Raw genomic sequence first — 14716 nt, 5'->3', positions numbered from 1 at the left:
CCCTGTACAGTCTGTGTTACAGCATCTGTTTTAAGCTTATAAATCACAATAGATCCACCAGGCATCAGTAGCCAGTTGTGCTTCAGCCAGCTCTGTTGTTATTTGTTTGTTGGTTTGTTTATTTGTTTGTTTTTCCTGGTCAGAATTTTTAGCAGGCTCCATGACATTTCTTTTGGCATGGAAAACCTTGAAGCAATCCATTTTCTATAGAATGGATACCCTTGCCTTTGTTAAATTAACCTTATTCAAACAAATTGCAAATTAACCTACTGTAATTTGGCTCTGATCAACAAATATTCTACTCCCGTTACTTACTCATACATTTATATAAGGGTTTCAAAGAGTTCCACATAGTGCAGACAAAAAAGAATGAGATTATTTTGCCTGAGAGTAAGAAAGAATACGCCTTAAGTATCCTGCCAGGAGAGCCTGCCAGATGTTTTCTATCTTCTCTAGAAATAATGAAAACGGGAAACGGCCTTAAACTCTACAGATATTTCAGTTCTGGAAAAATCTTTCAAGCAGTAAGAATAATAAAGCATGAATTTATAAAGGATTGTTTTTTCAATGTAGAAAGTACCTTAAAAGTTAAATGTAGGATATTATTGGTCCATACTTTCAAATATTTTCTTTCTTGAAAACTAGAAGGGTAATTGGTAGATAAAATCAACATATTTCACTTCAAGTCAATAAAGGCACATAAGATTAGCTTTGTATGTTTCTTATTTTTAGTGATTTTTTTTTACACAGGAAAATATCTTTGCTTGTCTAGAAAAGTTAATGTTGATTGAAAGACAGGCTGAGTGGGAAGGTGTAGCATCTTGCCACTGTAGCAAAAAACACCATAGAAACAGCGCATCATGAAAGCAAAAGGAAGAGGTTGCATATATACAACTGAGTGACATTTCTTTTAAAAATTATGTATAAATTTCTTGCTTGAGAATTTCATATGATACATTATTTTTATCTTATCTAGCCCTGCTCTTTCCCAAAAAAACTCTTCCAGTATTCCCCACCATTTTTCCTTCCAGCTTCATATACCTCTTTTAGAATTCTTTGAGCTGACTTAGTTAGGAGTATATGTGTATATATATAGTGCCATCCATCAGAGCCCTGGATTCTTCAGGAATCAGATTCCCAAAGAAAATAAAATCTCCCTTCCCTAGCTATCATTAATTGCTGGTAGTTCTTCGGCTAGGGATAGGACCATACAAGTCCCTTCCCCATCCCTGGTGGAATTTAGCCTGGCTTGTTCTTGTACAGATCTGAGCATAGAAACACAGCCACTCTGAGTTCCTGTGTGCAACGATCCTGTCATATCCTCACAACCTTATTTCACATTTGTCCTCTATCAATGTTCTGACTAGTGACATCCACATCCTTAGTTCACTCCCTTGTTAAGACCTCATCTATAGGATAAGAAAATTCCCATTTATAACCTTTCAAATAGATAGTTTATAGATCCTCTCTGAACCTAAGCCTTCAGTTCCTTTAAAGTCACATTGTCACACTGATTAATAAAAGTCCTGACAGATCTAATACACTTTGTAGGAGTTCATCACAATATTCATTATTAAGACATGTAGCTTTAAAGACTTGTATGGATCACAGTCACCCTGGAACTTGGTAAGAAATCCCTCTACTCCTAGAGATGCTTGAGATTCCTTTAGAACTTCTCACACCACTGATTGGTCAATAAACTTCCAAGAAAAAAAAAACCTGAGTGTATAGTGAGATTCAGAACACCAAAAAAGAAGAAACAATAAGGAAACAGCTTTCCAGGGCACGGGGACAGCTCTCAATTAGATTTTGTATCTTGCCTCTTTACCAGACTCCATGGAAAGAAAATATGACTCAGTTTAGGATCTTGGAAAAGGCACAGTAAGTAAGACTTGGATTCAAATCCTCAGTACCTATGTAAAAAGCCCAGCCCAGCTTTGTACGCATGACATTACAGTGCTTATTGGGAGAGACAGAAGGATCCCAAGAGCTCTTTGTCTAGCCAGACTAGCTGAATCAATGAACCTCCAGTTCAGTGAAAAATCCTGTCTCAAGGCAATAAGGCAGGATTCCATAGAGAAAGACTAAATATCCTGCTTTGGCCTCCATACATACATACTTAGCTGTGAGAACCTTCACTTTCATGTGTATGCAACATGCATGCCCACATACACATATACTCAGATAAACACACAGAGGCACAGAAAGAGGAAGATTCTATCAACCTCATTATATTAATTGGCTTTCAGCTGTTACCCAGCTCTCCATACATTTCAAAGAAGGTTGGCACACTATGTTTCTGTGAGACATAAAGTGACTGAGAAGTTGTTTGTTACAATGCAAGTTAAAAATCAATACTTTCTTTTCATTGTTGTTCATCTTCAGCCCTCATAACAAACAAAAAATAAACATAAAATGTGTGCTTTATGAACTTAGCTAAGTGGCATAATAACAGAATGGGGTGTTTTTTGTTCTGGGGAAAAAAAACCCCACCAACTCTGTACATTGAAATGCTGAGAGATACATTGTCATCTCAGCCCACAGCCGCTGTCTCTTGTAGCAGCTTTGCCAAATGTCACACTTCCTCTCTAGGGTTTGATTCTGTGAATGAATCTGGGGGAGTGTGCCTTGCTGCATGGCTTGCAACATCAGTCTCTGTGCCTTTGAGACTCAGATTCCTCCTCATCTCACCTCATGTATATTAATAGAGAGATTAGTTTCTCATCTTTCTTGAATAGCTAATCACTGTCAAGAAACATCCACTGATGGCATGCAGGTTAAATATGCTGAAAAGACAGTGACTTCAAACTGGAAAATATAATGTTTAGTGAAAACTGCACCCAGCACAGGACCTCAGGTTTGTCACCCACACATGAAAGATTTATTTTCAATTATAAATCTGAGCTTAATGTGAGGCATCCTGGGGGGGGGGGATACTCAGATATTCTAAACTGATTATCTACTTGTGTCAATAGTTCCTTTGTTACTGAATGACATTCTGTGGCCCTTTGAGCTGAAGATCCATATTAGCTACTATCGGAATTACAGGGCCACTAGAACTTTTGAAATTCATCTCAGCCTAATATGAAAACACATTGATGACTTTCTCTCAGGTGATTCTCCCTGTTGAGAGCAGAAGAGATGACGGGCTTCTGGAATCATCGCTAGCACATCTCGAGGGCCACCATCACCGTGTTGCTTAAGCTTAACTACAATACAAAAGCAAAAAACATGTGGCCAGTTTTTATTTAAAGGTTGATTTATTGTTAATAACGAATTCAGAGATATCACAGATTTTTTTGGCATTGGTAAGCAAGGTTCCCCAAAGCTAATGGCTGGTATTGCTGGCACTGGATATATAATTAATAGTTGCCTCAGGACAGTATAGGTTCCTGTTCGGGTGCTTTTATGTCTACACTCAGCGGCTGCACTGGAATGCAGAACATATGGCCTGTTACATGGCTTGCACACTCATCTTTTAGAAACTACTAACTGGAACTATTTGATGTTCTTTTTGTTTTTTCAAAAATAACTTTATAACTCAAAATTTGGAAAATAAGAAAGTGAAATAAGCACGTCTGATCCTGATTGTGGAGGATTTCGATGGTTTTGTTTGCATTATAGCATTGCTTTCATAATCTGGCATTCACTTTCCTGTTTACACATTGGTTTGTGATGTTTGTTGTGGAATACGCACACCATTCTTGGCTCTCACCTTTGAGTCTAATATACCCATTAAAATGGACAATTATCCTACATAAGAAGGAAGTATAGAGAAGAGTTTATTTTGGCTCACAACTTGCAGGATTATAAAACAGGAAAGTCATGACAACAGGATCCTGAGGTAGCTGGTCATATCACATCTGTAGTCAAGAAGCAGATAACAGACAGAAAGTATATATAGCCAGGATATAAACCTCAGGCCTGTTCCTAATGGACCACTTACTCCAGCGATGCTCCATTTCCTAGAGGTTCTATAACAATCCCAAATAGAGTCAAAAAGCTGGAAACCAAGTACAATCCAAAAGCAAAAAGTAATGACAAATGCATGAGCCAAGGAGAAATATATCATAATTATACCACACCTGTATTAGATGAAAATAAAACATATAAACTTCAGTTTATCTGCTGTATATTTATTTATATCTGATTGTGTCTGAGTAATAATAGGGAGGGTGTCAGTTATCCTTTTAAATATAAATAGAGAATAGTCCAGTTAAATTCAAAGGTACACCAGGCATTAAAGAAGTGTATGACTAATTCTCTCCTATAACGTATATGATTAAATTTTCTAATACTCAATTACTTAGCAGTCAACTCACTCTGTTGGTGAGGTGAAAATAAAAAAAATAATAAAAATCTATTACAAATCAACCTTAAAGCAAGATTTAACACATGTTGAGAAGAAGGTGAAATGTCTGAAGTTTTCCTGAATGCAGCATGAAGAATATACGTTCGAGGCATAGTATGACTTGCCACATTTCATTCATATTTCCCACGTATGAAAACATTACAGTGGTGATGTAGAGGAACAGAAAGCTACCATCATAACCAAGTAGTCAATGAGTACATCAAGAACTATTAAGATAACACCATATTATTTATCTGGTCTTTTGACAAAAATCATAATCTGAATCCCATTGCAAAGACATTTCTGATAAACTCTAAACTAAGAAACAGCTATTTTCAGAAACATCTTCTTCAAAAACACAAGTTCAATAAAACTAATGCAGAACAACAAACAGTTCAAGTTTAACAATTATAACATGTAATTTCACACAGAATGTGAAAGAACTAGGAGAAGGGAAATCTGTTGAAGTCTCATGCCAACTAACCAACAAACCATTTAAACTGAGTGGAGAAGCATAAATGTGTGATGCAGAAGACAACGGCCAGGGATGCAAGAAAAGCCTGGACTACATGAAATCATTTTCAAAATGTCAAGGAGCAAGGAAATCATTTAAAAACTCTGGGACATCTGGGATCAATTTTTTCCTCTTCTCTTCATGAAAAGTATTTAACTTAAAACATGTCTATTTGATTATTTTAGAGTATCAAACATACTGGATTATACTAGACCCCAATCCCCAACTCTTTCAGGTCCAACCATCTTTCAGTTTCTCTATCCACCCAACTTTGTGTCCTCCAAATCCTCCATCATGAGTAGTTTATCCTGTTAAATATTCTTAGATGTGTTCTTCAATGGGAGTACTCACCTTACCATGGTGTATACTGCTAAGAGGAAACTTCCTCGATCTCACTCAGCAGCAAGTAATTGCCCATAGCTCAAGAGGTGGCACTGAAGTCTGCATGTTCAACTCTCCTCTGCAGGCTGAGCTTTCTTCTTATTTAGACTTGCACAGTTTTGTGCTTGCTCTTACAACCTCTGTGAATCCATATATGCATCTTCTTGCTATATCCAGAAGACACTTTCTTGTAGTCATCTATCACTTCTGACCTTTATACCCTTTTCTTTCTCCTCTTCTGCAGTTTTCTCTAATCGTTGAGAGGTAGTGTGTGATATATATATATATATATAGTTCCTTTGAGGGCTGAGTCTCTTACCCCATCAAAATCTTGATGAATTGTCATTTGTTTTTATTTATCACTACCTACTGTAAATAGAAGTTTCCCATATGAGGGCTGAAAGATATATTGATCTATTGATATAGCAGCAAGTCAAGAGGAGTTACAATCATATCAGCTCCAGTTTGCTACATAATAGTAGTACAAACTGGAAGCTTCAATGTCTTAAAACACATTAAATTTAAAAAGTAACAAAATATATCAGAATGAAGACAGAAGCTTCAGCTCTTTTAGTTTGATGAAGACTGAACTCAACTACTCTGTCTTCCATGTGCCTGGAGTCTGTAGTTATTGGCCTGTCTGTATTCTTCCTCTTGTGTATGTCTGATGTATCTGTTTCTGTTGCCTGTGTCCTGTGCGAATGTCTGATCCTTATGCCTAAATATTTCTCTGAATCTGTGCCTGCCACTCAAAATGGGATGGGGATTTTTCTGTTTTTACTGAACATCTTAGAAACCTTAGCGTGTGGAAGGAATAAAGGACATATTTTTACAGAGACTATTACCAAAGCTTTACAAGGGAAAACAGTATTTTACTGACCTCAATTGACTCAGAACAGTGCTCCAAATCATTAGCAGATGCCATCAATTTAAATCCACATGTTGATTCCAACATTTATGGATTGTTTTAAGGTTACTTTCAACCTGTTGCCTGCTTTCTGCAAATGATTACCACCCTGCACACGGATGCTATTGTGGTTTTGGGGCATGGAATATTATGTAATTTAAAATTAAAGCTATGCATTTTTCTTCAATTGTAAAAGATGTTTATATTGCAAATCCAAGGCTTACTAATGTTTGTGCCCTATTTTCACACAAGATGGTTTTCCAAGAACAAAGACTCAGAAATCATAGTCCTGCTACTCTGCCATTTGTTATATTCTTAGAAAAAAATTAAATCACTTCCAAGAGAACGCAACAGCAAGGAAGCTAGGTATACTTGATCGTAGTTAAATGATGTTCTGGGTGTATACTTCTCTACAAAGAGCTGTCATTTTTATTATAAGTTTCAAAGACATCAAAATCCATCATGATAACCCCTTCAAGGTATATTTGTTCACTTAGCATTAAGTTGACTGGGATTTAATTTTTCCAATTTATCTTATTTTATACCCATGAAATTCTGTATCTACTAGATACTAAATTTCCTCTGTTCTCATCGCTTAGACATTTGTCAATACCTTCCTACTTTCTTTGGTTCCTACTATTAAAGATAATATTTTTGAAGTCCATCAGTGTTGCAGGACAAGATTACTCTCCTCTTTAAGAAAGCACAATGGCAAATAATTTTGCCATATTTATTTGTATGGTTCATATTTTCTGCATCTATTGGTAATTCAGAAAACATTAGCTCTTGAATATTGTGTACAGTTCTGTGGAAGTAACAGTTTTCCCTGATTTGGTATTCTATTTTATATTATATGACCAGAAGAGATAATATTAAATCATGCAGTGTTTTTTATATAAAATTTTTAGGCATACCTACACTTTTTTCCATAATGGACCAACTATTTTTTTATTCTCACCAATATAATGACTTCAAATTATTGGCATACTTGCCAAAAGAATATATTTTCTCTTCTTTTTAGCAGAGTCAGCATATATATGAAGTAACATCTCACTGTAGGCTTTCCTTTCTTTGATGATTAATGATGATAACACATTAGAGGCTTATTTGCAATGACTGTATCTTCTTTGGATGCATGTACAATGGTTAGTTTTGTCAACTTCGCATAATCTAGAATCACATGGGAAGGGTATCTCAGTGGAGAATTGTATAAATTGTGTTGGCTTAGGGCAAATCTGGGAAGAATTGTCTTAGTAAAGTCAAGGTTTGAAACAAGATGGAGGGGGAGGGGGAGGGGGGAGGGAGAGGAAGAGAGAATTAAAGCTTGCATGTTTTTACAGTGGCTCTTTGTATAGCCTGACCTGGTTTCACACTGATGACCCTGCCTTGTTTTTGAGTGCAGGCTGATCAGCAGAAACCTCCTACACACTACATCCAACTTGAGATTACACTTTATATCTAAAAACTGTTTAAATACTGCATTAATAAACAGAGCAAGCTTGGGGGGGGGGAAGGGGGTGATGCCACCAATTCCTGTAAAATGCGGAGTGCTGTGGAGTGCATCTGCAATGCCAGGATTCCTACAGTGGCAAACAGAGGGCTGGACAGTGGAAACAGGAACATCAGCTTCAATCACATGGGCTACACTTTTGAGCATATGATGCACAGCACCAGATACACAGATCATACTCTGTCAACAATGCAAGAAGAACCAACCCCCCAAAAGTTGCCCTGACTTCCACATCCATCCTATGTCATCTATGTATTGGCATTAACACCTATATACAATATAATTCTTAAAGGTCTTTTATCCATATTTCAATTTTGATGACAGAATTATTTACTCCTTGGTACGTACTGATCTCATACTTTGTTTCTCATGAATAAAATTGAATTCCTAGCTGCTTTTATAGAACATATAAGTGCATTTAAAATCAAATCAAATTTTTGATTAACATATTGACTCATCGGAGTGAGTCTTTTGGCCTGCATTAACTTAGAAAACAGGATTTTAAAATTTTTTTCCATGTACTTGATGAGAGTCTCTGAGTATTACTAATCAATTTACATATAACAAAACCATAAATATGTCCCATAGTTTACAGGTTCAGTGATAAATTTTAAGTATATGAACAGGTTATAGAAATACAGTATTTTATGAAGTATTTCCATTTTCTGTCTTACAGTGTATAAAAAAACAAATTATAAAACCTCCCATATTATCCAAATGGGGGCCTATGTCTTTACAGTTCTAAAATAGTTCCTTGACTTTTCCTTTTAATCTTTCTAGAAATTACACATTAAAAAAAACCAAAGCAACAACAACAAAAACAAAACCACTTAAACCTTATTGCTATGGGATTTCCTACCAGTTGTCCTGGAATTTCCTTTGTACATTAAACTGGCCTTGAAACTAAGAGTTCTGCAATTAGAGCTGGGTCCACCACACTTAGTTTTGGCATCCTGCCAGTTAAGGTCCTTTTGACCTTTCCCCTAACTTGGTCGTATTTATTTTCAAAATACACTGATATTTGTAGAACAGTGAGCATTGCAGAAATGATCAGAGTCTGAACTCTGACAAAGCCCTTGCTTTTATATACTGGCCAAAGTTTTCTAAAACATGTTTTGATACCACCCCATCATGATCATTCCTTAACTGTGGGTCATCATGCTAAACATGTGTAGGTAGACAGACTGCTAGAAATTGCATTAGAATTTCATGAAACTGCTAAAACTCTTCTCACCTGAAGCCTGACCAGGTTAGATCACAAGCAACTTGAACACTAATGTATCATTGTATACAAAATATACACTCTTTTTTTCTCTTTTTTTAATTTATTTTTATTTTTTATTAGGTATTTATTTCATTTACATTTCCAATGCTATCCCAAAAGTCCCCCCACACGCTCCCCCACCCACCCACTCCCACTTCTTGGCCCTGGCGTTCCCCTGTACTGAGGCATATAAAGTTTGCATGACCAATGGGCCTCTCTTTCCACTGATGGCCGACTAGGCTACCTTCGGATACATATGCAACTAGAGACACGAGCTCCGGGGGGTACTGATTAGTTCATATTGTTGTTCCACCTATAGGGTTGCAGATCCCTTTAGCTCCTTGAATACTTTCTCTAGCTCCTCCATTAGGGGCCCTGTGATCCATCCAATAGCTGACTGTGAGCATCCACTTCTGTGTTTGCTAGGCCCCGGCATAGTCTCACAAGAGAGAGCTATATCAGGGTCCTTTCAGCAAAATCTTGCTAGTGTATGCAATGGTGTCAGTGTTTGGAAGCTGATTATGGGATGGATCCCCAAATATCGCAGTCTCTAGATGGTCCATACTTTCATCTCAGCTCCAAACTTTGTCTCTGTAACTCCTTCCATGGGTGTTTCATTCCCAATTCTAAGAAGGGGCAAAATATACACTCTTATAAGTTTCTCTCTGTGCTTTCCTGTTACCATCAAGGAATGTGGCCGCTGGAAATGGGTGTTCCGAGATCTTTCATCCATTACCTTTCCCTTTGCTCATCTGTTTTCTATATAAATTGGGAAGCATTTAGAAAAGATAAACATTCTCTTTCAGGTTTCAGTAATCACTATACTTATTGAGATCAATGATTTCATCCAAATAGAAATACCTTTCACTAAAGCACTTGGTGGTCATGATGGTCAGGACAAGCCTCTTACAACCTTAAAGTTGATGTATGATTAACTCATACTAACTACAGTAATCATGCTAAGTTATCTTTCTTCTTCTGTCTTCCAGGCTTCTTGAGCACAGGGGATCAGGCTGCCAAAGGAAACTACGGGCTCCTTGACCTCATCCAGGCCCTAAGATGGACCAGCGAGAACATTGGGTTCTTTGGTGGTGACCCCTTGCGAATCACTGTGTTTGGATCAGGCGCTGGGGGTTCATGTGTCAACCTGCTGACTTTATCCCATTATTCTGAAGGTAACCGTTGGAGCAATTCAACCAAAGGTATTATGCAGGTTGCAAATTTTGACAATTTTGGTGTCTGCATGCCACCACCATCAGTACTATGTGATGCTCTGTATATACTTCTCTGTTCCAACTGAGTGTTAGGTTGGGCTTGATAACTGTTTAGAGATGTTTCTTTAGCCTTTCTGTGCATGTTTTAGTTTCTGTCAGACTCTTCTCTCTGTCTTCCATGGAGCTGGGTAAGATGCATTTTCAAGTCCACTTCAGAATGATGAGCTGAGCGTTGTAGTAATTTTCTGTTTTCAAAGGCTTGATTTGAGGGAAAAATCAAAGACTTTCAACACTCTGTCCTTTCTGCTTATTCAGTAGGCAAAATCAAATATTTTTAAACACAGGGACATAGATACTTGAAGCTTTTGATTAGTTTGCATGCGTGATCCAAAATTGTCAAAGCATTGAGGTCACCAGTAGAACATTTGATTACAAAGAAAAAGACATTTGATTTTGTGGTTTTCTCTTTTCAGCTCAAGTTTGTTGTTTTGGTTTGGTTTGGTTTCTCCTAAGGCTTGGCAAGGCAGTATAGAGCACTAGCCTGCTTTGATACACAAAATATTTTTCTTACTTCCATTTTCTGGCTTTAAGTACTTTGACTAAAGTGCTTGTCATCATTGTGATCAGACATTCAGTCACTCATTACAATTACATTATGAACAGGATTGCAATTCCATTATTAATTGGAGAGCTATCTGAAGAATTTCACAGAGTGAATACTTTCTATTACTTATATGTAACAAAGAAGAAATTAGAATATTCATCAACAGAGAATCTGTGATTTTTCTGTCTCCTAATTGTCATTGTATGTGTGAGTAACACAAGTTATTCACTGTCAAGTGGAATTCCTAGAGAATCTCAGCTTCCAGAAATAAAATATTTATTTTTGTGGTTCGTAACTCTATGTATGTGAGTAAAGGGGTGGCATGTGTATATAAATGACACTATGTAGATGCTAGAGTCATCATCATCTCTGGAAAAAAGAGCTACAGGTGTTTGAAAGTCATTTGAAAAAAGGTGCTGGGAACTGAGCTCTGTCCTCTGCAATAGCAGACACTATGTGCTCTTAATACATTTTTAGTTATCAACGATACGTTTGGAATTCCAAGAGAACACTCAGTCATTAGTAAGTAAATTATATTTTTATATAGATGTAATTTATTGGCATGGCTTACGTAGCATCTCATTTAACTGTAGAAAATTCTGATTTGAAGTAACGTGATAGAAATGAAACATTTTAAATTAAGTAGATACTTAGGTCTGTAATAAAACTGCTTACTTTGAAATGATTAAGTTTTTTAATTAATTTAATGAGATTCTCCCAATCTTAGTATGAGTGCTAAGTTAGCTTTGGCAACCTATACAGAACTCTTGGAGTCATTTGGACAAGCGTGCCAGCATCAGCCTGTATTGTAAGAGCACTAGATCAAAGAAACAATCAGTTTTTTCACATGTTCGTCACTTGACAGGACAGTAAGCAGTGGCAAATGGTTCATCAAACAGTAGAGAGTGCCATCCTCCATCACACACTTTAAGGAAACATATATGTATCTGACCAGAGACGTGGGCTTGAATTTGATCTAGTTTGAAACCTCTCTCAAGAGTTGTCTGGAAGAACACAGAAAAATTTCTAAAATTCTCCATCTCCCCTGAGACAAACCTGGATTTTAAAGACTAGAAACCCAATGAAGAACTCCATTGCTCAGGTTTGCAGCTTCACAGAGCATCCAACATCTCACATACACTTAACAACCCCCCCCCCCCCCGTCCCTAGTGAGGAAAGGAACGGCTTCCTAGTATCTCCAGTCACCATGCTTCAGGTGATATTTAACATGAAGTGTTATTATTTTTTATTTTTGGTATACTTACTGTCATTCAGTGCCTGAGATAGGAATGAAATTATTTTTAAATGACCAGGTTTATTTTAGTAATAAATATTTTCTTTAGGAAAGTATTCTTATGCTCTAACATCGACAGTTCCTACATCTGTTACATTGTCAAAATGTCTACTGTTAGCTTTGGTAAAATTTGTCCTATCAAAGCCAAGTCTATTGAGGAAACAATACAAAATATCAGCATTTTTTGACCTTTGTGTGTTTCTAAAGTTATCTAGAACATACTATTAACACATATAAATACATATGCATTTTTGGAGAGAACTCTGGAACAATTCATATATGACTTCTGAACTCCTTAAAATATGTAAATGATTGAACATGTTATTAAAATGAATGAGCACTTACCCAAATCTGGAAGTGGATAATACATATAAATTATTAAATAAAATTGATAACCTATATTTTAAAAAGACCATTATAAGAAAATACTCTAGTGATTCAATGTATTTGTAGATTTGAAAAGCATACATCTGTTATCAAACTGAACATATATATGGAGATGTAATTTATAACCCTTAAATGAGACAAGTCAAGGGCACTGGCCCAGATATGTGTCATGCATTATGATAAGATACAGCATGACACATTCAACAGTAGTAATGGTTTAATTACTCCCTGCACAGTCTTCCTGATGATGTTTTCCCTCTAACTTAATGAAAACACTTCTTCAGTTATGTCTTCTTCAGAAAGATGAGTATCCATCATACAATATTTGCCATAGAAATATGAAAGCAGTATGTCTTAAGTTATATTCTGTTTTGTGTGATGTCAAAGCCATCCCCAGGGTATTGACAAGTTCCCAGTCCTGGTATCTGCATGAGGCCAAAACAACTATGTTTTCTTATAAAATCAAGTTAAAGCAACCATTACACAATCATTTATACTGAAGAGAGATATTTGGCCAAATTGAAGAAATATTAGAAATAGACAACATAGAGTCAGTTGAGGGGCAAAGGAGAGAATATACTTCATCCTGATGATGTTAATTACCGTGTATAATACTCATTAAATAAAACATTTGAGTCCTTTAAATATGTATGCTTTCTAACTTCACCGCTTCTCCTTTCTGCATCTTTGAGACCAAAAAAATTAGAACTGCGAATCAAATTACACTTACATTATAAGAGCTTGACGAACTTCTCTGGTATTTTATACCCTGGGGATGACTTTATGTCCCTTCTCTTAGACAGTATGTATCTGTTTTTTCAATTGTACTTTGGATTATATATACATGTCTAAAATATCAGATGTTAAGTTGGGACCACGATACTCTTCAATAATCATCTGAACCTCTCTATTGATTTTCCCATAGGACTTTTTCAACGAGCAATAGCTCAGAGTGGAACAGCCCTTTCCAGCTGGGCTGTTAGTTTCCAGCCTGCAAAATACGCTAGAATTCTGGCCACAAAAGTTGGCTGCAATGTTTCAGATACAGTAGAGTTAGTAGAATGCCTGCAGAAGAAGCCTTACAAAGAACTTGTTGATCAAGATGTTCAACCAGCCCGATACCACATAGCCTTTGGACCTGTGATCGATGGTGATGTAATACCAGATGACCCTCAGATACTGATGGAACAAGGAGAGTTCCTCAACTATGATATAATGTTGGGAGTTAACCAAGGGGAAGGGTTGAAGTTTGTCGAAAATATAGTAGATAGTGATGATGGTGTATCAGCCAGTGATTTCGACTTTGCTGTTTCTAATTTTGTTGATAATTTATATGGATATCCTGAAGGCAAAGATGTTTTGAGAGAAACCATTAAATTCATGTATACTGACTGGGCTGATCGCCATAATCCTGAAACTAGAAGGAAGACATTGTTGGCTTTGTTTACGGACCATCAATGGGTAGCACCTGCTGTGGCCACAGCAGACCTTCACTCGAACTTTGGCTCACCTACATACTTCTATGCCTTTTATCATCATTGCCAAACAGATCAAGTTCCAGCTTGGGCTGATGCAGCTCATGGGGATGAGGTTCCCTATGTGTTGGGAATCCCCATGATTGGCCCTACAGAGTTATTTCCTTGCAATTTCTCCAAGAATGATGTGATGTTGAGTGCAGTAGTAATGACATACTGGACGAATTTTGCTAAAACTGGGTAAGTACCTCAGGAAAGTACTCTGCCCTAATTGTAATAACAAATCTCCCTTTAAGTATTCTTGAATAACATATACATATTCTTAAATAGTGTAATGTATTTTTGTTTATTTGTTTGTTATTTGTTCTCTGATATTGGGGATAGAACCAGTGCTTTGAACATTCTTGAATACATACTCCATTACTATGTCATTCTAGTCCAAAGTAATAGATCAAAACACAGTAGCATATTAACCTCACATAGTAAACACAAATTCTGTCTTTTACTGTTTGGAACAGTTGTTACGTTACCTGCTCTACCTTTTTCAAGTTTATTAAGACTGACTCGTATTCCTATTGTGCTGCTCCATGACAATTTTACTTTGGATTCTGAGCTGCATGGGCCATAACAACTCTGTTTTCAATCACAAACATTGTGTCCTAGAACTTTCCAGTTCCTTATACTGTATGCGTTTTAGCATTCATCTTGGATTCCATGGATCTTTCTGTACATAGAAGGATCTGAGATTCTAGAAGCTTCACACAGATACTTCTATGTAGGGTAGGTAAGCACTGTGTTGAGGGACATCTCTTCAG

At 36.7% G+C, this 14716-nt stretch overlaps 1 protein-coding gene across 17 annotated transcripts in view; it reads left to right on the top strand.

The window, feature by feature from the left end:
• Positions 1 to 14716, top strand: part of Nlgn1 (neuroligin 1) — a 911059-nt gene that overhangs the window by 882873 nt on the left and 13470 nt on the right. For 13 of the 17 annotated variants that reach the window (XM_006535418.4, XM_006535424.4, XM_006535422.4 and 10 more), the window contains 2 exons: positions 9917 to 10129; positions 13352 to 14141. In XM_006535418.4, the coding sequence (XP_006535481.1) occupies positions 9917 to 10129; positions 13352 to 14141 (1003 nt within the window). The remainder of the gene's footprint in view (positions 1 to 9916; positions 10130 to 13351; positions 14142 to 14716) is intronic. The other 4 variants (XM_006535425.4, XM_006535423.4, XM_006535421.4 and 1 more) reach the window with 1 other exon arrangement.

The sequence above is a fragment of the Mus musculus genome, chromosome 3 (genome assembly GCF_000001635.26).
Source record: "Mus musculus strain C57BL/6J chromosome 3, GRCm38.p6 C57BL/6J".
NCBI classification, from domain to species: domain Eukaryota; kingdom Metazoa; phylum Chordata; class Mammalia; order Rodentia; family Muridae; genus Mus; species Mus musculus.
Note: the sequence above shows the minus strand (reverse complement) of the source record. Positions and strands in the feature narration are given on the sequence as shown.